General features: G+C 34.0%; 1 protein-coding gene across 1 annotated transcript in view; it reads right to left on the reverse strand.

Annotated features, from left to right (window-relative positions):
* Positions 1-25,478, reverse strand: part of LOC136036005 (choline O-acetyltransferase-like) — a 181,730-nt gene that overhangs the window by 69,627 nt on the left and 86,625 nt on the right. Inside the window, exons 3-4 of the mRNA XM_065717922.1 lie at positions 7,574-7,759; positions 5,585-5,757 (exon numbers count right to left, since the gene is read on the reverse strand). Coding sequence (XP_065573994.1) covers positions 5,585-5,757; positions 7,574-7,759 — 359 coding nt within the window. The remainder of the gene's footprint in view (positions 1-5,584; positions 5,758-7,573; positions 7,760-25,478) is intronic.

A 25,478-nucleotide genomic window follows, 5' to 3' on the forward strand; every position in this document is an offset into this window, starting at 1 on the left:
GCCATTTTGTTCAGCATAGTAGAAAAAAACTTAATAGCTATGTCTTTTGGTACGACTTAATCCGCCCCAATCCCCGGGGGAGGGGCTGCAAGTTACAAACTTCGACCATTGTTTACATATAGAAATGGTTATTGGGAAGTGTACAGACATTTTCATTGGGAATTTTTTCTAGCGGGGGGATCAGGAGAGAGGGCTACGTGGGAGCATCTTTCTATGGAGTTTTAGTGCCTCTTTTAACATTCAGAGTGATCAGAGCACATTTATGTAAGAGGGAAAGTTAACAGGAGTTTCAATTAAATGAAAAAAGTGCGTGCATGTAGGTTTTCAAAAGGGCATATAAGCAATATAATAAGCTGCACCACTTTATAATACCTATATATATTATTGAAAATTTTAAAGGAGCTAATTCAATTAAAAATTAAAAATTCTGGTGCCTTTTTTAAGAGTAAAAAGAGATTGGAGGACAAGCAGCCCTTCTTTCAAGCCGATTCATTTTCCAAATGCATCAGATCAAAATTTTTATACAGCCATTTTGTTCAGCACAGTAAAACGATCTAGCAATTACGTCTGTAGGGTAGCAATTATATCAACCCCCCACAATCGTCAATTAGCCCATTACGCTTTAAAACGGAATGTTACTTTAAACTAAATCAAAGGCTTTTTGCTTATGGTTGCCAAGAAGACACTTTAGCATTATATCGAGAAGTACTGGGAGTATTAAGTTAAAACTTTTGGGGCTAATGCTATGTTTTAAGTAAATAAAAAGAGTGTAAGTGTATCCAGGATCTCAACAAGCATAGATAGGGTCCTTTGGGAAGGATATTGTTTTATTTTTCAGGCCAAGTCCAAGAGTTATAAAATTAAAATGGAAGATCCATTAAGCCGAATTAGCGGAAATATAGTCAAATAATCTTCCAAGCGTAAAACTACCACAAATAAATATTTTAAATAAATGTAACTTAAAACGAACAGAAATTATAATAAAAAGCTGAGTCAAATATTAAATGAGCAAAAATTAATATTACTCAATCCCTACTCATGCTAATTTATGCTTTTTTTGAGTTTGGCTCAGCTATTTATTGTAATCTCTGTTCGTTTTGAGTTTCAATTGCTTATTGATAGTGATTTGGGGTAGTTTTACGCTTGGAAAAGTATTTGACTTTGTTTCCGGTCATTTTTGGTTTAATAGAGCTCTCTACTTTTCTTTGGAAAACTTGTTTTGTGGAAAAAGTTTTTAAAATCAAATTGCTAAACATCAACTGTTCATAAAAAAGAAAACAGAAAGAAACTAATCTATTCAAGGCCTCCCTCTTTACACCCTCCCAGGAAGTTCCCATTTCCTTTAAATCTTTATTTATGACACCCTCCCAACCCAGACGAGGATGACCTGCTTCCTATGTAGCCCCAGACGGTTGGCCAAAAAGGACAATCTTGTCAATCTGTCATCCTTCATCCGCGTGGCCTAGCCATCTCAACCTTTCTTTCATTATAGCCCTAGAAAGCAGGATTGAACCACATTTTTCGTACAACCGTACTGTTTGAAATACGGTCCGTCAGCCGGGTACCCAGAACAATCCATACGCAATTTCTCTGGAAAACTTCTAGTAAATTTTCGTCTGCTTTTTGGAGCGCCTGACACTGATGAGTTGAAAAAACCATTGCAGTTGGGTTCTCTGTTAATTTGAATTTATAGCAGTCGCATCTTTCTCGCAGAGTTTTCCTGCAAATTGGTAATCAGGTAATTTCTGATAATTCAGTAATCTGGTAATTTTTTATAGTTTCTATAATCTGGTATTTCTACAATTTGAAGACAATCCCTCCCTTCCATTTATAATATGGTTCATGCATAGACTTGTAATTAGACATGAATTCGGTGTCTTCTTTTAGATTTTAATGTATGAATTGATTCATTTTATTCTATTAGGAGTCTTTCAATTTGATATTAATTCAACAAACTCAATTTTCTTTTCGATAGTGACCCCCTCATATAAGGTCTGGGGATTATCGGCAGGGGTCCCGGTTGCAAATTTATAATTTTAATTAATTAAACACACTTTTTAACATTTTCAAACAGTTCGTGGTAACGAACTGTAGTAAGGAGCGACCCGGCTCAATAGTAACCAAAACTCTAAAAAATGGAATTTTGATACCAATAGCTACATCAAAAGAATTGCATTTTAATGCTGGTTTTAAATATATAAGTTTCATCAAGTTTAGTCTTACCCATCAAAAGTTACGAGCCTGAGAAAATTTGCGTTATTTTAGAAAATAGGGGGAAACGCCCCCTAAAAAATACAGAATCTTAACGAAAATCACACCATCAGATTCAGCGTATCAGAGAACCCTACTGTAGAAGTTTCGAGCTCCTATCTACAAAAATGTGGAATTTTGCATTTTTTGCCAGAAGGCAGATCACGGATGCGTGTTTATTTGTTTTTTTTGTTGTTTTTTTTTGTTTTTTTTCCCAGGGGTGATCGTATCGACCCAGTTGTCCTAGAATGTTGCAAGAGGGCTCATTCTAAGGGAAATGAAAAATTCTAGTGCCCTTTTTAAGTGACCAAAAAAATTGGAGGGCACCTAGGCCCCCTCCCACGCTAATTATTTTCTCAAAGTCAACGGATCAAAATTCTGAGATAGCCATTTCATTCAACGTAGTCGTAAAACCTTATAACTATGTCTTTGGGGACGACTTACTCCCCCACAGTTCCCGTGGGAGGGGCAACAAGTTACAAACTTTGACCTGTGCTTACATATAGTAATGGTTATTGGGAAGTATACAGGCGTTTTCAGGAGGATTTTTTTTGGTTTGGGGGAGGGCTGGAGAAGAGGGGGATATGCTGGGGGAACTTTCCTTCGAGAATTTGTAATGGGAGAAGAAAATTTCCATGAAGGGAGAGCAGGATTTACTAGCATTATTAAAAAAAAAACAATTAAAAAATAAATGTGAAAAAGCTTTTTCAGCTGGAAGTAAGGAACAGCAATAAAACTTAAAACAAACAGAAATTAATACCCATATGAGGGGCTCACCTCCTTCTAATACCTCGCTCTTTACGCTAAAGTATTTTTAGTAATTTCAACTACTTATTCTACGGCTTTTGTGATTCAGGGGGTCATTCTTAATGAATTGGGATAAAATTTAAGCTTTAGTGTAAAGAGCGAGGTACTGACGATGGGGCGAATCCCCTCATATATGTAATAAAAACATGAGAATACAAAAGTTCTTTACGTAAGCTAATTTATAAGTTACGTAAATCTTTTACCAATAAAAAGATTCGTAAAAAATTAAAAGTTCTAGTTGCCTTTTTAATTAACCAAAAAATCGGAGGGCAACTAGGCTTCGTCCCCCGCTCTTTTTTTCTCAAAATCATTCGATCAAAATTATGAGAAAGTCATTGAGCCAAAAAAAAAATATGCAAATTTCGTTTTGATTATTCCTCTTCAGAGAGCCAAAATCAAAACATGCATTGATTCAAAAACGTTCAGAAATTAAATAAAAAAAACAAGTTTTTTTAACTGAAAGTAAGGAGCGACATTAAAACTTAAAACGAACAGAAATTACTTCGTATATGAAAGAGGCTGCTTCCTCATCAACGCCTCGCTCTTTACGGTAAAGTTTTTTACTGTTTTAAAAAGAAGAGTTGAGAGAGAGTCAAACTTTAGCGTAAAGAGCGGGGCGTTGATGAGGAAGCAGCCTCTTTCATATACGAAGTAATTTCTGTGCGTTTTAAGTTTTAATGTCGCTCCTTACTTTCAGTTAAAAAAACTTGTTTTTTTTATTTAATTTCAGAAAACAAATTCACTAGTGAAAAAGATGTGTGATTTGCGCAAAAACTTTTAAAAAGGGTAGAAAACTAAAAAATCTAAATTTCACTAATATTAGAACCTAGATTTAATATATTAAAGAAGTTTTTGTACTTAGTTTAATTAACAGAGGAACACTCAATAACAAACTATTGAGAGGGGGAAACTAAAAGATGGTGTCGCCTACCCCTTAGGTGTTCTATTATCAACATTGTAAATGATTTTGAAAACTGAAAATTGCTCTAACAAAATGTATAAGTGTGACTAGATAAGGTTACAAGGTTACTTAAGATATTATCGAGTAAAATGAACGTAAGCGGAAATGTAAATATAATATATATATATATATATATATATATATATATATATATATATATATATATATATATATATATATATATATATATATAAAATCAAATATAAATAAAATATAAGGTAAACCTAAATATAACGACCCCTTTCCCTCACAAGTTGGGTGTAGCTTAAATATAGTACCTCCCTAGCTTTTTCCTAGGTACGAACTTGCCCCTTTCGTTTTTTTCATATGCGTTTTACTCATTAATGGGCCATTAAAGACGCTTGGTATGTGTCCACCTCTTTTCTTAGACAGAAAATGTGAGGCTTAAAAGTTTGCTGTAACATTTCGAGTAAAGAAAAAATAATGATGAACTGATAGCAAAAAATTTAACACTGGGGTTTTATTCAATTCGTAGACCAGGCAGTCAAAAATGACCATCTTAGGGTGAACATAATTGAAGGAAAGGTCAACGAAAAAATATTTAGAAGCTGTTTGGTTGTTGTTGAGCCTTTGGTTGAAGAAACCATGAGATGGCTTTGATGAAACCACCCTCAAACAGGCGTGATTCAAGATGTATAAGCAGCACATATAAAGCTTTTTCTTCAGTGTTTTTCCCTAGTTATTTTACCCCTTAGGTGATCAAAGCACTAGCCCTGCTTATGTCTTTTCCTTAAGGCTTTGAAAAACATTCTCACATATGGAAAGGTCACCTCAGCAGAAGTTTAGTTGACATACCCCTGTGTATGGTAAGATAGCTAATGGATTTATCCGGGTCGATTTACTGTCCGAGCTATTAAGAGCAAGGCATATCGACCAAGTCTGACCTTTTTAGTCGATGATTCAGCTGTATACTTTGATGCATTTATGAACGTTAAATCCTGCGAAAAGGACTATCACAGACTTCAGATATTTTTTCTAGGTATGCATCGAGGTAGGCGATTACCCTGCAGCTTGGTTAGCTGTAAATAGTTTCAACACTTAGACTTATAGCATCAAAAGAAGAGAGATAGCATTCGTCCTGGAAAGAAGTGTTGGCAAAATGCGTGCTCACTTGAAGCATAATTATATTGTTTTACAAAAGTCAAGTGCAGATCTAATCTAATGCCTTGCCCTAATGCGTTTATATTGTAAGCAGAAAATCTTCTCAAAAGTATCTTTGACTCCTGGAAAACTAGATCCAGGCCATACCCTTCCCTCTCATTTACGTTACAGAGGCATCACTTTGACCTCTTTGCTTCGGACCTGAACATTTTATGATAGGCTTAAGACTAAAGTGAAACCGAACAATATTTGTCTAGCCTCAAACGGACATAAGTGGTACATGTTGTTTTACTTTACTATTTCAAAACCGATTTCTGAAAAAGCCTGATGATAAAAACGGATAATTATTCCTTTAAGAATTTTAAATGTCTTTGTTATTCAGGATTTGATTAATGAGGCTCTAAATTCTGTTTCTTCAGTCCCTTCGAAACTAGTTTCACTTACCTATCAATTTTGATTTTAAACTTGTATGCTTCTTCAACGAAGCAGGAGACATATCTTATGAATTCTTCAGTAGTCTTAAAAGTCTCGCGCGGAAATATCATGCCTGGATTGGAATGGATTGGCAATGGTAATGAATTTTTCAGATACATGTCTTCAAGCCACCAGTCATAAGCCTTCAAATATTAAAGCTACGTTAATAATTAATAAGCAGCGATAAGTACACTACTCTCTTTTGCTTTGACTTGTTCACTTCTTTTATTTTCTTTCTTTTGGTAGAGATATTGAAACTTAGATCTTCGAAGAGCAAACCAACCTTATTCTTTAAAGAAAAGGTATCACATAACTTTTATGTCATTTGTAGAATAGTTGAAAAATCCAATTTATTGATTTGTTGGAAATTGATCGGTAAAACTTGAGACCATGCCTAGTGTCACTTAAAACAAAACCAAGACCATTAAGGAAAATCTAAAAAAAAAACCTGACAGCTAATTTTAAACAGTCCCAGAACATATTTATCTCGCTCTTAAAGACATTTTGCTTCAAGTTACCACACCTCCTCCCTCTTCTTGGAGCAATATACATCCCTTTTATATTTTCGGTTATATTTTACATTAGCGCCACTCTTTCCTTCTTGCCTCTTGGTTGGCGTTCGTCATTAAGATAACAAAGAAATAAAGAATACCCACGTTACAAATGTATCCAATCAAGTGCAACCATTTATAAGCTGGGTTGCACCATTTACCATTATCATTGCACCATTGCACCATATTTCACCATTAGAAGGGGGGAATTGAAGATATACACAAGCACTGACATGAATAAGTATTTATGATTATTTCAAGGAAGTTTTTAGACTTTTTATTGTTTATATCATGGTCTTAGGTTTTTCAAACTGATTTAAATAGATTAAATAATTAGTCTCATTTCATTAGATTTAATAATAATAATTAGCGTTGAAGAAAATGCAATATTTATTCTTGCAATAAAACTTATTTTAGTTGGAAAGTAGAAAAATTATTAATTGGGTAATCAGCTGAAGAACTGTTAGTAATCTAGTATAGAAAATTTACATTTATATTCAAGTTTTTATTTTCAATCTCAGTTATACGTGGTTTAAGTAGAAGAAGCTTCCGATGGGAATCTAACAGAGTCACTACTTGGCGATTCGTCAAAATTGTAAAAAGTGTCTTTTGTAATGTTTTAATGGTTAAAGTATTTTTAATGTTTGTTATTTCATTTTTATATTAATACTAGTGACGTAATTTATTTAGTACTATTAATTTAATATAAATTGAAATCGGTCTAAAGTTTTTCTCCTGATTAAAGTGATAACTTCGAAGACCACACTGCCTTTTTATGACGAAAGTAAAACAGTTCAAAATAGGGATGAAACCTTTTTATTGACGGTGATAAGATATAAAATTATTTAACTGGATATTTCGAACACATACACAGTGTTCATCATCAGCAGTAAAACTAAAAACTCTTTTTAGTTTTACTGCTGATGATGAACACTGTATATGTGTTCGAAATATCCAGTTAAATAATTTTATATCTATTCACTGTCAATAAAAAGGTTTCATCCCTATTTTGAACTGTTTTACTTTCGATTAAAGTGATAGTGATTGATGTTGTTATGTTAGAAGGTTTTGAAGGATTCAACCTTTGCATGGTCTTTCGTTCCCTATAACAGATAGTATTGTCTTGTGGTGAGCTTATGTAAGTTTGTATGTACCTTGACCATGGTGATGAATTGTGTTTACATTGTGCAAAACAAAAAGACCGTTGAATTCTGACTATTCAATAGGATCAGATAACATTTTATGTTAAAAAAAAAAAAAAAATTAGCGAAAAATAAGCTAGCTTTAACAAGAAATGAAACATATTACCATAACTTATTGTAAATGTAAATAGTGTACCAAAAAATTGATGTTGACAAGGAAGACAAAATGGCTATTGCCACCGCTCTCGTCTAGGATCAATACTTACCCAATTATCTTGCTTCTCCTGACGATCAAGTAGGCACCGCTGAATTGCTGAACCTGAAGCTCCTTCGAGTTCCTTACATGCTTCAGAAACTGTTTCAAATTCTTCATCCGTAAGAAAAGCTACCGTAGCGAATTTGAAATTTTGTAATGTTAACTCCAAAGACGGAATAGGAAGTTTTGGTAAAGCCTGAAAGAATAATAACTAACAGTAGATGATGTTTTATAACAAGATGTGGAAATGTTATTCAGTTAAAACAGCCAGATATTCCGTCTGGTAGATTCTGCTGTATGAAATTTTGTGCCAGTAAGGACAGGAAACATTTTTGAGTCACAAAACTTTCAAGTGGTTTCTCTTTTCATCTGTTCTTGTGCCTGTTATGACTAATCTGCCGATCAATAATAAAGACTTGTACCCATTAATACTAAAGTGTTGATTAATGACTACAAGTATTATTGTAGCCATACTATATGGATATTATATATGTATTATATGTATTATAATATATGTGTATTATATGTATTATATATGTATTATAATGGATACTCAAGCTTCGTCGTCTATATATTTAAAACTGGCTTTCTGCAGTTCAAAAGTTGCTTCGTCTGGAACACCCTTTAATACATTTTTTTTTGTATTATTTGGTGTTGATATGGTTTCTACTACCGAAAGTAATTAGTTTTAATGTAGTTCAGCAAGTGCCTTAAATCATCTAGTAGTTGCTATTCAACCTAAATACTTAACTTGTTTTTTAACACTGGAACTATGTCCTTTTGGATAAGAGCATCATCTATAAAAGGCATATGATCTTCGCTTTAAAAAATTCCGTGCACAGTTTCACTATTTAGAAAGTAATTTAGCGTTATAATTGTAAGTGATAAAAATCAACAGAAGGAAGTTACCGCTTCAGAGGAGTTTGGGTTGAGGAATATTCATCTTAGACTTCAATCAAAGCGTTGTTTCCAGCTGTAGTTTTGACGGGCTCAAAGTCTTCCATAAAATGAAGACCTTACACACACACACACACACACACACACACACACACACACACACACACACACACACACACACACACACACACACACACACACACACACACACACACACACACACACACACACACACACACACACACACACACACACACACACACACACACACACACACACACACACACACACACACACACACACACACACACACACACACACACACACACACACACACACACACACACACACACACACACACACACACATATATGTATATATATATATATATATATATATATATATATATATATATATATATATATATATATATATATATATCTATATATATAAAAATAAGTTGTCTGTCTGTGGATCTGTGGATCAGGTGACGTCATGTTTCTGTGTCGGCTGACGTCATGAAATTAGTTGTCGTCATTTTTGTTATGACGATGCTTAGTATATTGTAAAACACATTAATTTGGTTAATAATATACCATTTAAAACTCCAAAATGAACATGCTGGAGAAGTCACTCGGTGAGAGAGGGTGTCAGAACGGAGAATGAAGGTCCGAGGTTCAAATCCTGGTTAGACTGAAAAATGTAAAAAACTAAAAACTAAAAAAAAACTGAAAAAACTAAAAAAAGGCAAAAACTACAAAAAAAACTAAAAACTAATGAAAAAAATAAAAAAGCTAAAAAACTAAAAAAACTATACATAATTAAACAAACTATACATAAACAAACTATACAAAATAAAAAAGCTAAAAAACTAAAAAAAACTCTATATAATTGAAATTTCTAATTGTAAAATGACTGAAGAACCTACAATCTTCAAAGATACCACGATAGGAAGACTCTACACCGTTCACCCCAATCAACATGAATGCTTCTTTCTACGCCTGCTTTTGGTGAATGTACCCGGTCCGACATCCTTTGAGTATTTGAGAACTGTAAACGGTACTATACATGACACTTACCGTAGTGCATGCCAAGCTCTGAATGACCAGGCAGTCCTTTACAAGTCAGTCGACACAGTTTTGGAACCAAATGAAGCGGTTAATTATCCATCTGAATTTTTAAATTCCATAGATCTTTCAGGGTTTCCACCACACGTACTACAACTAAAAATAGGCGTACCAATAATACTTTTAAGAAATATCAACCCACCAAAGCTTTGCAATGGCACGCGACTTGCCTTAAAAAAAACAATGGAAAACCTAATAGAGGCCACAATCTTGACAGGGCCTTTTGAGGGTGAGGCTGTTCTTATTCCTCGCATTCCCATGATTCCAACGGATCTGCCTTTTCAATTTAAAAGATTGCACTTCCCAATTCGATTAGCATTTGCAATCACCATTAACAAAGCTCAAGGTCAATCATTAGAAAAATGTGGTATAGATCTTAATACTGATTGTTTTTCCCATGGACAATTGTACGTTGCATGTTCGAGGGTCGGTAAACCTGACAATCTATTTATATGCAGCGACAATTGGACAGCGAAGAATGTTGTATATTCGCAAGTTTTACGCAAATTATATTGTATTGTATCTATCTATCTATCTATGTATATAAAAACGAGTTGTGTGTATGCATGTTTGTTTGTTTGTAAAAAGAGCGTTTGCATATGACGTCATTATTAGTACATACGGCTTTGCATATGCACAGACAATATATATATATATATATATATATATATATATATATATATATATATATATATATAACAAACTTGCATACACACAACTCGTTTTTATATAGATAGATAGAAAGATAGATAGATACAATACAAATTAACTGCGTAAAACTTGCGAATATACAACATTCTTCGCTGTCCAATTGTCGCTGCATATAAATAAATTGTCAGGTTTACCGACCCTCGAACATGCAACGTACAAATGTCCATGGGAAAAACAATCAGTATTGAGATCTATACCACATTTTTCTAATGATTGACCTTGAGCTTTGTTAATGGTGATTGCAAATGCTAATCGAATTGGGAATTGCAATCTTTTAAATTGAAAAGGCAGATCCGTTGGAATCATGGGAATGCGAGGAATAAGAACAGCCTCACCCTCAAAAGGCCCTGTCAAGATTGTGGCCTCTATTAGGTTTTCCATTGTTTTTTTTACGGCAAGTCGCGTACCATTGCAAAGCTTTGGTGGGTTGATATTTCTTAAAAGTATTATTGGTACGCCTATTTTTAGTTGTAGCACGTGTGGTGGAAACCCTGAAAGATCTATGGAATTTAAAAATTCAGATGGATAATTAACCGCTTCATTTGGTTCCAAAACTGTGTTGACTGACTTGTAAAGGGCTACCTGGTCTCGAATCTTGGTCAAAACAATATTGTTGATTTCGTGGACGTCTATGTTTTTGGGTGCGAGAATCGGTCTTTCACTTAGCCATTTATTAATTTTATAATTTTTTAGAATATTCGGAAATACTTTTTCAATCAATTCATTTTTGGACGTCACTAAATTACAGAAATCAGTAGGTAGTTGTATACGTCCTGAAATTGAGTCTATCGTATCATAAATGTTTTTTTGTTCCGACGTTAACTTGGAAATATTATTTTGTATTTACGACAATAGATCACTCGTACTGTAACTTTGTTCACGATCCAATTCTACACATGTCGAAACAGCAGCGATACGGTTAAGTGAAGGCATTCCCAAATCCTGAAGAGGTTTGTTTTCCATACGTACGCACAAATCTTCTATAATAACTAAAGTGTAGTTATAAATTTCTGATGTAAAATCAAAAGTCATATCTGACGTCTCTAACTTTCAACGGTCTTCTTACAATTAAAAATTTGTCTTTGAACGATATTCTTAAATACCTGTGTCCTGGTCGTCATTTATATTCCCTGTGTGCCCCGGTATCCCAGTCTGTAATTTCTCTTTGAGTGTCCCGGTCGTTATTTATATTCCCACTGTCCTGGTCGTCATTTGTGTTCTGGTCTGTAATTTCTCTTTGAGTGTTTTTTCTTTTTAGTATTTTTTAGTTTTTTACATTTTTTCTTTTTTCAGTTTTCGTTTTCTTCTTTATTTTTCAGCTTCACTATGAAATACATATCGCCGAACCTTTGTTTTTTTAACTAAAATCTGATAGACATTGATGACCTTATCCAAGTCAAAATCCCAAACCCAATCATCATCGCTATCATTTTCAGTTTTGATATGTTTTGATTCTCGCTGTCCAGGTGGATCTTCATCTAACTGCGCGGTTTTGCGTTCTTTAGCCTCAAGCCTGTTTCCTTGCTGTTCTTTTGATTCCTCGGCACGCTTTCTTTTCTGACTTTCTCTATCAGCAGCAAGTTTTTTGGCATAGACTCTTTGAGCATCTTCATCGGCTTTTGCCATGGTAAGTTCATCAGTCATTGTAAACTTAAACATTAATAGATTTCTACGTGAACATATATCTTAAATTCTAATTGTAGAATTTACATTTTACAATTATATAGATAGATAGATAGATAGATACAATACAATATAATTTGCGTAAAACTTGCGAATATACAACATTCTTCGCTGTCCAATTGTCGCTGCATATAAATAAATTGTCAGGTTTACCGACCCTCGAACATGCAACGTACAATTGTCCATGGGAAAAACAATCAGTATTAAGATCTATACCACATTTTTCTAATGATTGACCTTGAGCTTTGTTAATGGTGATTGCAAATGCTAATCGAATTGGGAAGTGCAATCTTTTAAATTGAAAAGGCAGATCCGTTGGAATCATGGGAATGCGAGGAATAAGAACAGCCTCACCCTCAAAAGGCCCTGTCAAGATTGTGGCCTCTATTAGGTTTTCCATTGTTTTTTTTACGGCAAGTCGCGTGCCATTGCAAAGCTTTGGTGGGTTGATATTTCTTAAAAGTATTATTGGTACGCCTATTTTTAGTTGTAGCACGTGTGGTGGAAACCCTGAAAGATCTATGGAATTTAAAAATTCAGATGGGTAATTAACCGCTTCATTTGGTTCCAAAACTGTGTTGACTGACTTGTAAAGGGCTACCTGGTCTCGAATCTTGGTCAAAACAATATTGTTGATTTCGTGGACGTCTATGTTTTTGGGTGCGAGAATCGGTCTTTCACTTAGCCATTTATTAATTTTGTAATTTTTTAGAATATTCGGAAATACTTTTTCAATCAATTCATTTTTGGACGTCACTAAATTACAGAAATCAGCGGGTAGTTGTATACGTCCTGAAATTGAGTCTATCGTATCATAAATGTTTTTTTGTTCCGACGTTAACTTGGAAATATTATTTTGTATTTACGACAATAGATCACTCGTACTGTAACTTTGTTCACGATCCAATTCTACACATATCGAAACAGCAGCGATACAGTTAAGTGATGGCATTCCCAAATCCTGAAGAGGTTTGTTTTCCATACGTACGCACAAATCTTCTATAATAACTAAAGTGTAGTTATAAATTTCTGATGTAAAATCAAAAGTCATATCTGACGTCTCTATCTGTTTTCGATTGAGTATATCTTCGGACATTTTTGACTTATATTTTTCCGATAACTCTGTAGGAGCTGATGGAGAGCAAGTTGTTAAAATGATGCCAAACAATGCACGAATTTGACTTGGGGTTGACGTTTCGCACGCGTCATTGATGCAGTTATCCCAGTGTTGGTCATTCTCCAATAAATTCAGAGCTTGGCATGCACTACGGTAAGTGTCATGTATAGTACCGTTTACAGTTCTCAAATACTCAAAGGATGTCGGACCGGGTACATTCACCAAAAGCAGGCGTAGAAAGAAGCATTCACGTTGATTGGGGTGAACGGTGTAGAGTCTTCCTATCGTGGTATCTTTGAAGATGGTAGGTTGGCCTTCGACTGACTTACCCTGTTTTCGATGTTCAAATACTTTATATTTAGTATTCCACGAGTAATACGAAGGCACTTCAGTATTCAGCATTTTTTTTGCAAAAGAATCATTTTTGCAAAGCAAAAAAAAGCTGTTAATTTTGTATCCGGTGGATTCAGGGCTCTTTGTTGCACGTTGGTTTCCGAGAAATAAACACGTTGACCATTCTGTAAATGTACCGCTAAGTGAACAACAGTTGGACTACGTTCATGTATCGGAAATGAAAGAATTCCCCAAACAGCTTCATTACTGCTTATGTATCTTCCAGCCTGATATTGTACGATTTCGTCGAAATCTTTGATTTCGGGCTGCAAGCCAAAAACTGCCATGTCACTGCCTTTGTTGACGTATTTACATATGTATTTGATTGCCTTTACGGAGTTACAGTATTCAACGTTTATCTGTGCATTAAATGTTTTTGATAATAATGGGGAATATGGAACAACCCACTGGTTATCTACTTCGATGGTGGTACCGTTGCCATTGTAGGTTCTTCAGTCATTTTACAATTAGAAATTTCTCTTTCAACGGTCTTCTTACAATTAAAAATTTGTCTTTGAACGATTTTCTTAAATACCTTTGTCCTGGTCGTCATTTATATTCCCTTTGTCCCGGTCGTCATTTGTGTCCCGGTTTCCCAGTCTGTAATTTCTCTTTGAGTGTCCCGGTCGTTATTTATATTCCCTCTGTCCCGGTCGTCATTTGTGTCCCGGTCTGTAATTTCTCTTTGAGTGTTTTTTCTTTTTAGTATTTTTTAGTTTTTTACATTTTTTCTTTTTTCAGTTTTCTTTTTCTTCTTTATTTTTCAGCTTCACTATGAAATACATATCGCCGAACCTTTGTTTTTTTAACTAAAATCTGGTAGGCATTGATGACCTTATCCAAGTCAAAATCCCAAACCCAATCATCATCGCTATCATTTTCAGTTTTGATATGTTTTGACTCTCGCTGTCCAGGTGGATCTTCATCTAACTGTGCGGTTTTGCGCTCTTTAGCCTCAAGCCTGTTTCCTTGCTGTTCTTTTGATTCCTCGGCATGCTTTCTTTTCTGACTTTCTCTATCAGCAGCAAGTTTTTTGGCATAGACTCTTTGAGCATCTTCATCGGCTTTTGCCATTGTAAGTTCATCAGTCATTTTAAACTTAAACATTAATAGATTTCTACGTGAACATATGTCTTAAATATCTTGAATGACGTCACCGTCAAAGCAAAAATGACGACAACTAATTTCATGACGTCAGTCAACACAGAAACATGACGTCACCTGACAGACAGACAGACACACAGACAGACAACTTATTTTTATATATATAGATATATATATATATATATATATATATATATATATATATATATATATATATATACTAGCTGTTGGGGTGGCGCTTCGCGCCACCCCAACACCTAGTTGGTGGGGGCGCTTCGCGCCCCCCCCCAAGCCCCCCCGCGCGCGTAAGTCGTTACGCGCCATATTAGTTACGCGCCATTGTAGTTGTGTCCCTATGTCCCACCTGTGAATATAGATATATATATATATATATATATATATATATATATATATATATATATATATATATATATATATATATATATATATATATATATATATATATATATATATATATATATATATATATATATGTTTTTAACTACGTAAAACTTGCGAATATACAACATTCTTTGCTGTCCCATTGTCTGTGCATATAAATAGATTGTCAGGTTTACCGACTCTTGAACATGCAACATATAATGGTCCATGGGAAAACAATCCTTATTCAGATCTATACCTCATGATTCTAATGATTGCCCTTGAGCTTTGTTGATGGTGATTGCTAATCGACCATTCCCTGAGTCGCCATCGTCATTTATATATCCTCCTGTGCACCCCGGCGTCCCCTTTGTAGTTATGTCCCTGTGTCCCGGTCGTCATTTATATTACCTGTGTCCCGGTCGTCATTTGTGTCCCGGTGTCCCAGTCTGTGATTTCTCTTTGAGCGTCCCGGGCGTCATTTATATTCCTTGTGTCCCGGTGTCCCGGTCGTCATTTATATCCCCCTGTGCCCCCGGCGTCCCCGTTGTAGTTGTGTCATTTATATTCCATGTGTCCCGGTCGTCATCCCGGTATACATTCGTTTTTGAATTGGTATATGATGAAATAAATTTTTAATTTTTTCCCTTTTTTTCCTTTTAGTTTTTTTTTATTGGTTTTGACCTTTTTTTAGGTTTTTTAGTTTCTTTCTTTTTCTTTTTAGTTTTTTTTTGAAGTTTTTATCTTTTTAGTTTTTTTACTTTTATTTATATTTTTTTAGTTTTCTTTTTCTCCTTTATTTTTCAGTTTTTTTCCTTTTTTTAGTTTTTTTTTCTTTTTTAGTTCTTTTAGTTTTTCACCTTTTTTCTTTTTAGTTTTTTATTGGTTTTTACCTTTTTTTTAGCTTTTTTATTTTTTTTTTTCGTTTTTTCTTTTTACTTTATTTTTAGTTTTTATCTTTTTTATTTTTTTTTATGTTTATTTTTAATTTTATTAGTTTTCTTTTTCTCTTCTATTTTTCAGTTTTTTCCTTTTTTTTAGTTTTTTTTTAGTTTTTAGTTTTTTAAGTTTTTTCCTTTTTTTAGTTTCTTTAGTTTTTTTAGTTTTTCGGCTGTTTTATTTTTTTATTAGTTTTTATGTTTTTTGTAGTTTTTGCCTTTTTTTAGTTTTTTCAGTTTTTTTTTTAGTTTTTAGTTTTTTACCTTTTTTAGCCTAACCAGGATTTGAACCTGGGACCTTCATTCTCCGTTCTGACACCCTCTCTCACCGAGTGACTACTCCAGCATGTTCATTTTGGTTTTTTAAATGGTATATTATTAACCAAATTAATGTGTTTTACAATATACTAAGCATCGTCATAACAAAAATGACGACAACTAATTTCATGACGTCAGCCGACACAGAAACATGACGTCACCTGATCCACGATCCACAGATCCACAGACAACTTATTTTTATATATATAGAAGATATATATATATATATATATATATATATATATATATATATATATATATATATATATATATATATATATATATATATATATATATATACTAGCTGTTGGGGTGGCGCTTCGCGCCACCCCAACACCTAGTTGGTGGGGGCGCTTCGTGCCCCCCCCCAAGCCCCCCCGCGCGCGTAAGTCGTTACGCGCCATATTAGTTACGCGCCATTGTAGTTGTGTCCCTATGTCCCGGTCGTCATTTGTGTCCCGGTGTCCCAGTCTGTGATTTCTCTTTGAGTGTCCCGGTCGTCATTTATATCCCCCTGTGCCCCCCGGCGTCCCCGTTGTAGTTGTGTCATTTATATTCCCTGTGTCCCGGTCGTCATCCCGGTATACATTCGTTTTTGAATTGGTATATGATGAAATAAATTTTTAATTTTTTCCCTTTTTTTCCTTTTAGTTTTTTTTTTATTGGTTTTGACCTTTTTTTAGGTTTTTTAGTTTTTTTCTTTTGTCTTTTTAGTTTTTTTTCCTAGTTGGTGGGGGCGCTTCGTGCCCCCCCAAGCCCCCCCGCGCGCGTAAGTCGTTACGCGCCATAATAGTTACGCGCCATTGTAGTTGTGTCCCTATGTCCCACCTGTGAATATAGATAGATATATATATATATATATATATATATATATATATATATATATATATATATATATATATATATGGTTTTAACTACGTAAAACTTGCGAATATACAACATTCTTTGCTGTCCCATTGTCTTTGCATATAAATAGATTGTCAGGTTTACCGACTCTTGAACATGCAACATATAATGGTCCATGGGAAAACAATCTGTATTCAGATCTATACCTCATGATTCTAATGATTGCCCTTGAGCTTTGTTGATGGTGATTGCTAATCGACCATTCCCTGTCCCGGTGTCCCGGTCGTCATTTATATCCCCCTGTTTCCCCCGGTGTCCCCGTTGTAGTTGTGTCCCTGTGTCCCGGTCGTCATTTATATTCCCTGTGTCCCGGTCGTCATTTGTATCCCGGTGTCCCGGTCTGTATATACATTCGTTTTTTAGTTTTGTTTTTCTCCTTTATTTTTTTCCTTTTTTTTTCTTTTTTAGTTTATTTAGATTTTTAGATTTTTTAGTTTTTTTATTAGTTTTTAGTTTTTTTTTCTTTTTAGTTTTTTTGTAGTTTTTACCTTCTTTTTAGTTTTGTTAGTTTTTTTTTTTAATTATGTCCTGGTCGTCATTTATACTCCCTGTATCCCGGTGCTTTGTTGATTGCTAATCGAACATTCCTTTTGTCCTGGTCGCTTTCTCTTTGAGTGTCGTCATTTATTTTTTTCTTTTTTAGTTCTTTTAGTTTTTACCTTTTTTAGTTTTTTTTAGTTTTTTAGATGAAAATTTTTTTTAGTTTTTTCCTTTTTTTCTTTTTAGTTTTTTATTGGTTTTTACCTTTATTTTAGCTTATTTTTCAGTTTTTTCCTTTTTTTAGTTTTTTTTTTTTTTTTTTTTTTTAGTTTTTTACCTTTTTTTAGTTTTTTTAGTTTTTTAGCGTTTTTACTTTTTTTATTAGTTTTTAGTTTTTTTTGTAGTTTTTGCCTTTTTTTTAGTTTTTTCAGTTTTTTTTTTTAGTTTTTTATTGGTTTTTACCTTTATTTTAGCTTATTTTTCAGTTTTTTCCTTTTTTTTAGTTTTTTTTAGTTTTTAGTTTTTTTAGTTTTTTACCTTTTTTTAGTTTTTTTAGTTTTTTAGCTTTTTTATTTTTTTTATTAGTTTTTAGTTTTTTTGTAGTTTTTGCCTTTTTTTAGTTTTTTTAGTTTTTTAGCTTTTTTATTAGTTTTTAGTTTTTTTTGTAGTTTTTGCCTTTTTTTAGTTTTTTTAGTTTTTTAGCTTTTTTATTTTTTTTATTAGTTTTTAGTTTTTTTGTAGTTTTTGCCTTTTTTTAGTTTTTTCAGTTTTGACCTCACCTGATCCAGTTTTTTCAGGTGACGTCACCTGATCCATCCACAGATCCACACACAGACAACTTATTTTTATATATATATAGATATATAAATAAGTTGTCGGTCCGTTACGCCAGATTATATCTTATCTATATATAAAAATGAAACTAAACTGAAAAGCAAACTGAAACTAAAAATGTAGAAACTGGGAATTGCATAAATATTTCTATATATTTTGACAATAGATTAAATTAATTCGAAAACCTTATAACAGATATTTATAAATTTGAGGTTTATTATAAATTGTTGAGTGTTAGCATGCTTTGCACGTAAAATTTTTTCTAACAGTCAATGTTAGAATGAACACTGACAAATTGAAAAACACTGAAAAAGATAGAATGTTACCAAATCCTACAACAGAAGAAACAGCCGAGGATGCTGCTCAGAGAGTTAATGCCAAAAGGCTTGCGGCTAAAGAACGCAAAACCGCGCAATTAGAAGAAGATCAACCTGGACAGCGAGAGTCAAAACGTATCAAAACTGAAAATGATAGCGATGATGATTGGGTTTGGGATTTTGACTTGGATAAGGTTATCACTGCCTACCAGATTTCAAACAGTTCGTGGTAACGAACTGTAGTAAGGAGTGACCCGGCTCAATAGTAACCAAAACTCTAAAAAATTGAATTTTGATATCAATAGCTACATCAAAAGAATCGCATTTTAATGCTGATTTTAAATATATAAGTTTCATCAAGTTTAGTCTTACCTATCAAAAGTTACGAGCCTGAGAAAATTTGCCTTATTTAGGAAAATAGGGGAAAACACCCCCTAAAAGTCGTAGGATCTTAACAAAAATGACACCATCAGATTCAACGTATCAGAGAACCATACTGTAGAAGTTTCAAGCTCCTATCTACAAAAATGTGGAATTTTGTATTTTTTGCCAGAAGACAAATCACGGGTGCGTGTTTATTTGTTTTTGTTTTGTTTTTTTCTCTTTTCCCCAGGGGTCATCGTATCGACCAAGTGGTCCTAGAATGTCGCAAGATGGCTCATTCTAACGGAAATGAAAAGTTCTAGTGCCCTTTTTAAGTGACCAAAAAAATTGGAGGGCATCTAGGCCCCCTCCCACGCTCATTTTTTTCCCAAAGTCAACGAATCAAAATTTTGAGATAGCCATTATGTTCAGCATAGTCGAAAACCATAATAACTATGTCTTTGGGGATGATTTACTCCCCCGCAATCCCTGGGGGAGGGGCTGCAAGTTACAAACTTTGACCATTGTTTACATATAGTAATGGTTATTGGGAAGTGTACAAACGTTTTCAGGGGGATTTTATTTTGTTTGGGGGTGGGGTTTAGGAGAGGGGGCTATGTTGGAGGATCTTTCCTTGGAGGAATCTGTCATGGGGGAAGAAAAACTCAATGACAAGGGCGCAGGATTCTCTAGCATTACTATAAGAAAACAATGAAAAATAAACATGAAAACGTTTTTTTCAAATGAAAGGAAGAAGAAGCATTGAAACTTAAAACGAACAGAGATTATTACGCATATGAGGGGTTCTTAAAATACTTTAGCATAAAGAGCGAGGTATTTAGGAGGAGATAAATACCTTGCTCTTTATGCTAAAGTATTTTTTTGTAATTTCAACTATTTATTCTACGGCCTTTCTGATTCAGGGGTGATTCTTAAAGAATTGGGACAAAACTTACGATTTAGTGTAAGGAGCGAGGTATTAACGAGGGTACAAATCCCCTCGTATACATAATAAAAATATAAGGTTATGAAAGTTTGTTACGTAAGTTTATTCTTAAGTTACGTATATTTTTTACTAATAAAAACGTTCGTTAAAAATTAAAAGTTCTAGTTGCCTTTTTAAGTAACCGAAAAATTGGAGGGCAACTAAGCCTCCTTCTCCACCCCTTATTTCTCAAAATCGTCTGATCAAAACTAATAGAAAGCCATTTAGCCAAAAAAAGAATTAATATACAAATTTCATTTTAATAATTATGTGCGGAGAGCCAAAAGTTTTAATGCATTAATTCAAAAACGTTCAGAAATTAAATAAAAAAAACTAATTTTTTTAGCTGAAAGTAAGGAGCGACATTAAAACTTAAAACGAACAGAAATTACTCCGTATATGAAATGAGTTGTCCCCTCCGCAATCCCTCGCTCTTTACGCTAAAGTTTGACTCTTTGCCACAATTCTACTTTTTAAAACAATTTAAAGCTTTAGCGTAAAGAGCGAGGGATTGCGGAGGGGACAACTCATTTCATATACGGAGTAATTTCTGTTCGTTTTAAGTTTTAATGTCGCTCCTTACTTTCAGCTAAAAAAATTAGTTTTTTTTATTTAATTACTTAAAAAAACAAAGGTTCGGCGATATGTATTTACGTCTGAAAAATAAAGAAGAAAAAGAAAACTGAAACTAAAAATGTAAAAACTGGGAATTGCATAAATATTTCCAAATATTTTGACAATAGATTAACGTAATTCGAAAACCTTAAAACAGATACTTAAAATTTGAGGTTTATTATAAATTGTTGAGCTTTAGCATACTTGGCACGTGAAGATTTTTCCAACTGTCAATATTAGAATGAACATTGACCGACAGAGCGACAGAATTTGCGATTGCTATATGTCACTTGGTTAATACCAAGTGCCATAAAATAGTAAAAAACTAAAAAGAAAAAAAGCTAAAAAAAACTAAAAAAGCTGCAAAACTAAAAAAAAGAAAAACTGAAACAGAAACTATATCTATATCTATATATATAAGAATAAGTTGTATGTCTGTTGACTGACGTCATGTTTGTGTGTCGACTGATGTCATGTTTGTCGACTGACGTCATAATGAGGATTGAGCATTATTCCGTCATGAAGTTTTTTGTCGACTGACGTCATATTTGTCGACTGACGAAATTACAGACCGGGACACAAAGGAATACCGGGGAACAGGGAATATAAATGACGAACGGGACACTCAAAGAGAAATTACAAACTGGGACACCGGGACACAAATAACGACCGGGACACAAGGAATATAAATAACGACCGGGACACAGTGACACAACTACAACGGGGACACAGGGGGGCACAGGGGGGATATATAAATGACCACCGGGACACAGGGAATGTTCAATTAGCGATCACCATCAACAAAGCTCAAGGTCAATCATTAGAAAAATGTGGTATAGATCTTAATACTGATTGTTTTTCCAATGTACAATTGTACGTTGCATGTTCGAGGGTCGGTAAACCTGACAATCTATTTACATGCAGCGACAATTGGACAGCGAAGAATGTTGTATATTCGCAAGTTTTACGCAGTTAATTTGTATAGTATCTATCTATCTATCTATCTATCTATATAAAAACTAGTTGTGTGTATGCATGTTTGTTTGTTTGTAAAAAGAGCGTTTGCATATGACGTCATTATAAGTACATAAGGCTTTGTATATGCACAGACAATGGGAAAGCCAAGAATGTTGTCTATTCGCAAGTTTTACGTCGTTCAAAACACATATATAAATCTAACTATATTCATAGGTGGTGCACAGGGATCAACCCCTGCAGACGAATGCTTGCCTGAAAAATTCTAATTTATGGGCACACATAAAAACATTAAAATCAACTACAAATATGCGTGTCCGATCGCAAAACGATGACTCTGGTCAAACATTTTCAGATCAATTGCTGGCAATTGGAAACGGAAAGCTCCCAGTAGACTCAATTTCAGGACGTATACAACTACCTGCTGAATTCTGTAATTTAGTGACGTCCAAAAATGAATTGATTGAAAAGGTATCTCCGAATATTCTAAACAATTATAAAAATAATAAATGGCTAAGTGAAAGAGCAATTCTTGCACCCGAAAATATAGACGTCCACAAAATCGACAAAATTGTTTTGACCAAGATTCGAGACCAGGCAGTCCTATATAAGTCAGTCGACACGGTTTTGGAACCAAATGAGGCGGTTAATTATCCATCTGAATTTTTAAATTCCGTGGATCTTTCAGGGCTTCACCACACGTGCTACAACTAAAAACAGGCGTACCAATAATACTGTTAAGAAATATCAACCCACCAAAGCTTTGCAATGGCACGCGACTTGCCGTAAACAATGGAAAACATAATAGAGGCCACAATCTTGACAGGGCCTTTTGAGGGTGAGGCTGTTCTTATTCCTCGTATTCCCATGATTCCAACGGAGCTGCCTTTTCAATTAAAAAAAATTGCAATTCCCCATTCGATTAGCATTTGCAATCACCATCAACAAAGCTCAAGGTCAATCATTAGATAAATGTGGTATAGATCTTAATAGTGATTGTTTTTTCCATGGACAATTGTACGTTGCATGTTTTATATATATATATAGCGCCAATAGTACAGGGACCACGGCGGCTTCACCACCGGGCCTCGGCGCTTGGCACGCGACAGGGTTCTATGTGTGGATTCTCATTGTTGCTTGTCTTCTAATCGCAGACAATTTGCTGTCTTTTCATATTAAAGTCTTTTCGAAGATTTTTCATTATTAAAGTAAGTCCACAGACTTGTTTGATGGGTTCTAACTCTAGTTTTGACGGATTCAAGGTCTTCCATATACAGAACACCCTACATACCGGGAGCCCGGGAGCCCGACGGGTTCGCCTTTTGTCTTTTAACCTCAGACAATTTAAGACAGTTTGATCTTTTTTTAATATTGCTGTCCTTCCAAAAATGTGATTATTAAAGCACGTCTGATTTCTAACAACTATATATACTAACTAAGCTTCAAACTTTTCGTTTTATTTTTAAGGTTTTTTGATTGTTGTAATTCCTTGTAAAAATATATACAAATAATTTTTCAATTACCAGATTTTTGCTCTTTACACTATTTGATGTCTTTTCATACTACAGTCTTTTCTAAGATATTCGATTATTGAAACTAATCTGATTTGTAACAATGATATGAACTAAGCTTCAACCATTTGGTTTTCACTTTTAGGTTTAGGGATTTTTGAATTGTTATAATCCCTTATCAAAATGGAGAATTGTTATTTGTAATAATTTCAAATTTTCGTTTTTTTGGGCCTTCCTACTGACACAATATAACTACTTGCATTCAAACCTCTAAGCTTAATCACGTAGCGAGTTGGTTTTATATAACAAGAAATAAACTGATTTTAAGATTTTCAGGTATGATTCTAGTTTTAATTAAAACATTAAAATTATTACTCAGGCACCGTAGACATTTTTTTAGTTTACATTATGACTTTAGCTATTCTGAACTAAACCTAAAAAAAATTTGAACTCTTTTTTCGTGTCTTAAAAAGACATTGCTTAAACTTATAACAAAACAAATTTTGTAAGGATATTCTTCTAACAACAATTTCTACTAAGTTTCAAACTTTTAGATTTCTTTTTTAAGGTTTTTGAATTGTTGTAATCCCTTGTTAAAATGCACACAAATATTTTTGCAATTACCAGTTTTTTGCTCTTTACGAAATTTAATGTCTTTTCAAACTCAAGGTCTTTTCAACAGTATTTTATTATTGAATCAAGTCCAAGTTCTAAAAAGGAATTCTACTAAGCTTCAAACTCGTGGAGTTCTTTTGGTGTTCAGTTTAGTAACACTATAAAACACATATCAATCCAAGTGGTTGCCCAAAGAACTACATGAAAACACTTGATACTCAGCAACCAAATCGTATTTTTTTTATATTTAAATGATAATTTTGTTCACTTAACGATTCGGGAGGAGGTTCAAGCTATGGATGAGGTATTTTTAAAGTTTCTGTATTTAATTATATGAAAAAACAAATTTTGTAAAACTGAAAGTAAGGAGCCATATTAAAACTTAAACTGAACAGGTATTATTCCGTATATGAAAGGGGCTGCCCTCTCCTCAACTCCTCGCTTTTTACGCTAAAGGTTTTTATTACTTTAAAAGTATAGTTATGACAAAGAGGCAATCTTTAGCGTAAAGAGCGAGATATCGAGGAGGGGACAGCCCCTTTTTTTATACGGAATAATTTCTGTTCATTTTAAGTTTTAATACTGCTCCTGACTTTCAGTTAAAAAAATTGTTTTTTTTACGTAACTTCTGAAGGTTTTTCTATGCAGGTTCGAATTTGGTTCACCGTTCATGGACAATTAAAACGAAATTTATATATTAATTTTGGCGAAGTTTTCTCCCGTGTAAAATTTCCTCTTGAAAGTTCACCTCCTGAAACCCTCTTCCCAATGTGAAAATCACCCCGTATAGTACCAAATTATTTATTATATGTATAAGGGAGGGTGTCTCCTCCTCAAAACCCCAGTCAAAAGTTTGACTTTTGTCCAAATTCTTTAAGAACGACTATTGAAACATAAGAGCTGTTTGAATGGAATAATAAGAACCTTTCTTAAAACTACAAAAAAATTTTAGTGTTGAAAATATTTTCAACCAAATGCGGAATATTGAAATGTCCCAAGAGGAAGTGTAAACTAATATTAACTACTCTTAAATAGCCCATTGCTAAGAAACAATGCAAATAGTCTAATGAAAAAGCGAAACATATGATGTTTAAATGATACCAGGAAATCTGGTTCCCCCTCGACGGAATATCTCTTCATGCAAACGTGTTCCCTCATAAAACACCCCAACCAGGAAAATCCTCCCAGACAATTCGATTCTATCTGAAAATCACCCCTGGAAAATTTGTTGCGGACAATTCCAACTGAAAAAATTTTCATAGCCTACTTTCATTTGAGAAATGCATTAATTTCTTATTGTTTTTAAAATCAAGCCGGAAATTCCCTTCTGTGTGAAAATTCCCCCCTCTGTGAAAATTATTTCTCACAGACACCTACCGCCTTCTAGTAGAAAGGTAACCCCGCAGAAAATTTCCTCTGGAGAATGGAAAGACACTCTAAACAATTCCAATCCGACAGATATTCGCCCGCAAGATGCCCCTTAATGTTTCCACATGTAAAATTGAGTCGGCAAAGAGAAAGGAAGACAAATAAAAAGAATTTTTTGAAAGAATCTTGGGTAAATTTCCCTCGGAAAGTTCACTCCGGGAACTTCCCACCCCACGTAGAAAAGCCCCCTAGTAGAGAACTCTCCCACCTTCCCAGA

The sequence above is a fragment of the Artemia franciscana genome, chromosome 15, assembly GCF_032884065.1.
Source record: "Artemia franciscana chromosome 15, ASM3288406v1, whole genome shotgun sequence".
NCBI lineage: Eukaryota > Metazoa > Arthropoda > Branchiopoda > Anostraca > Artemiidae > Artemia > Artemia franciscana.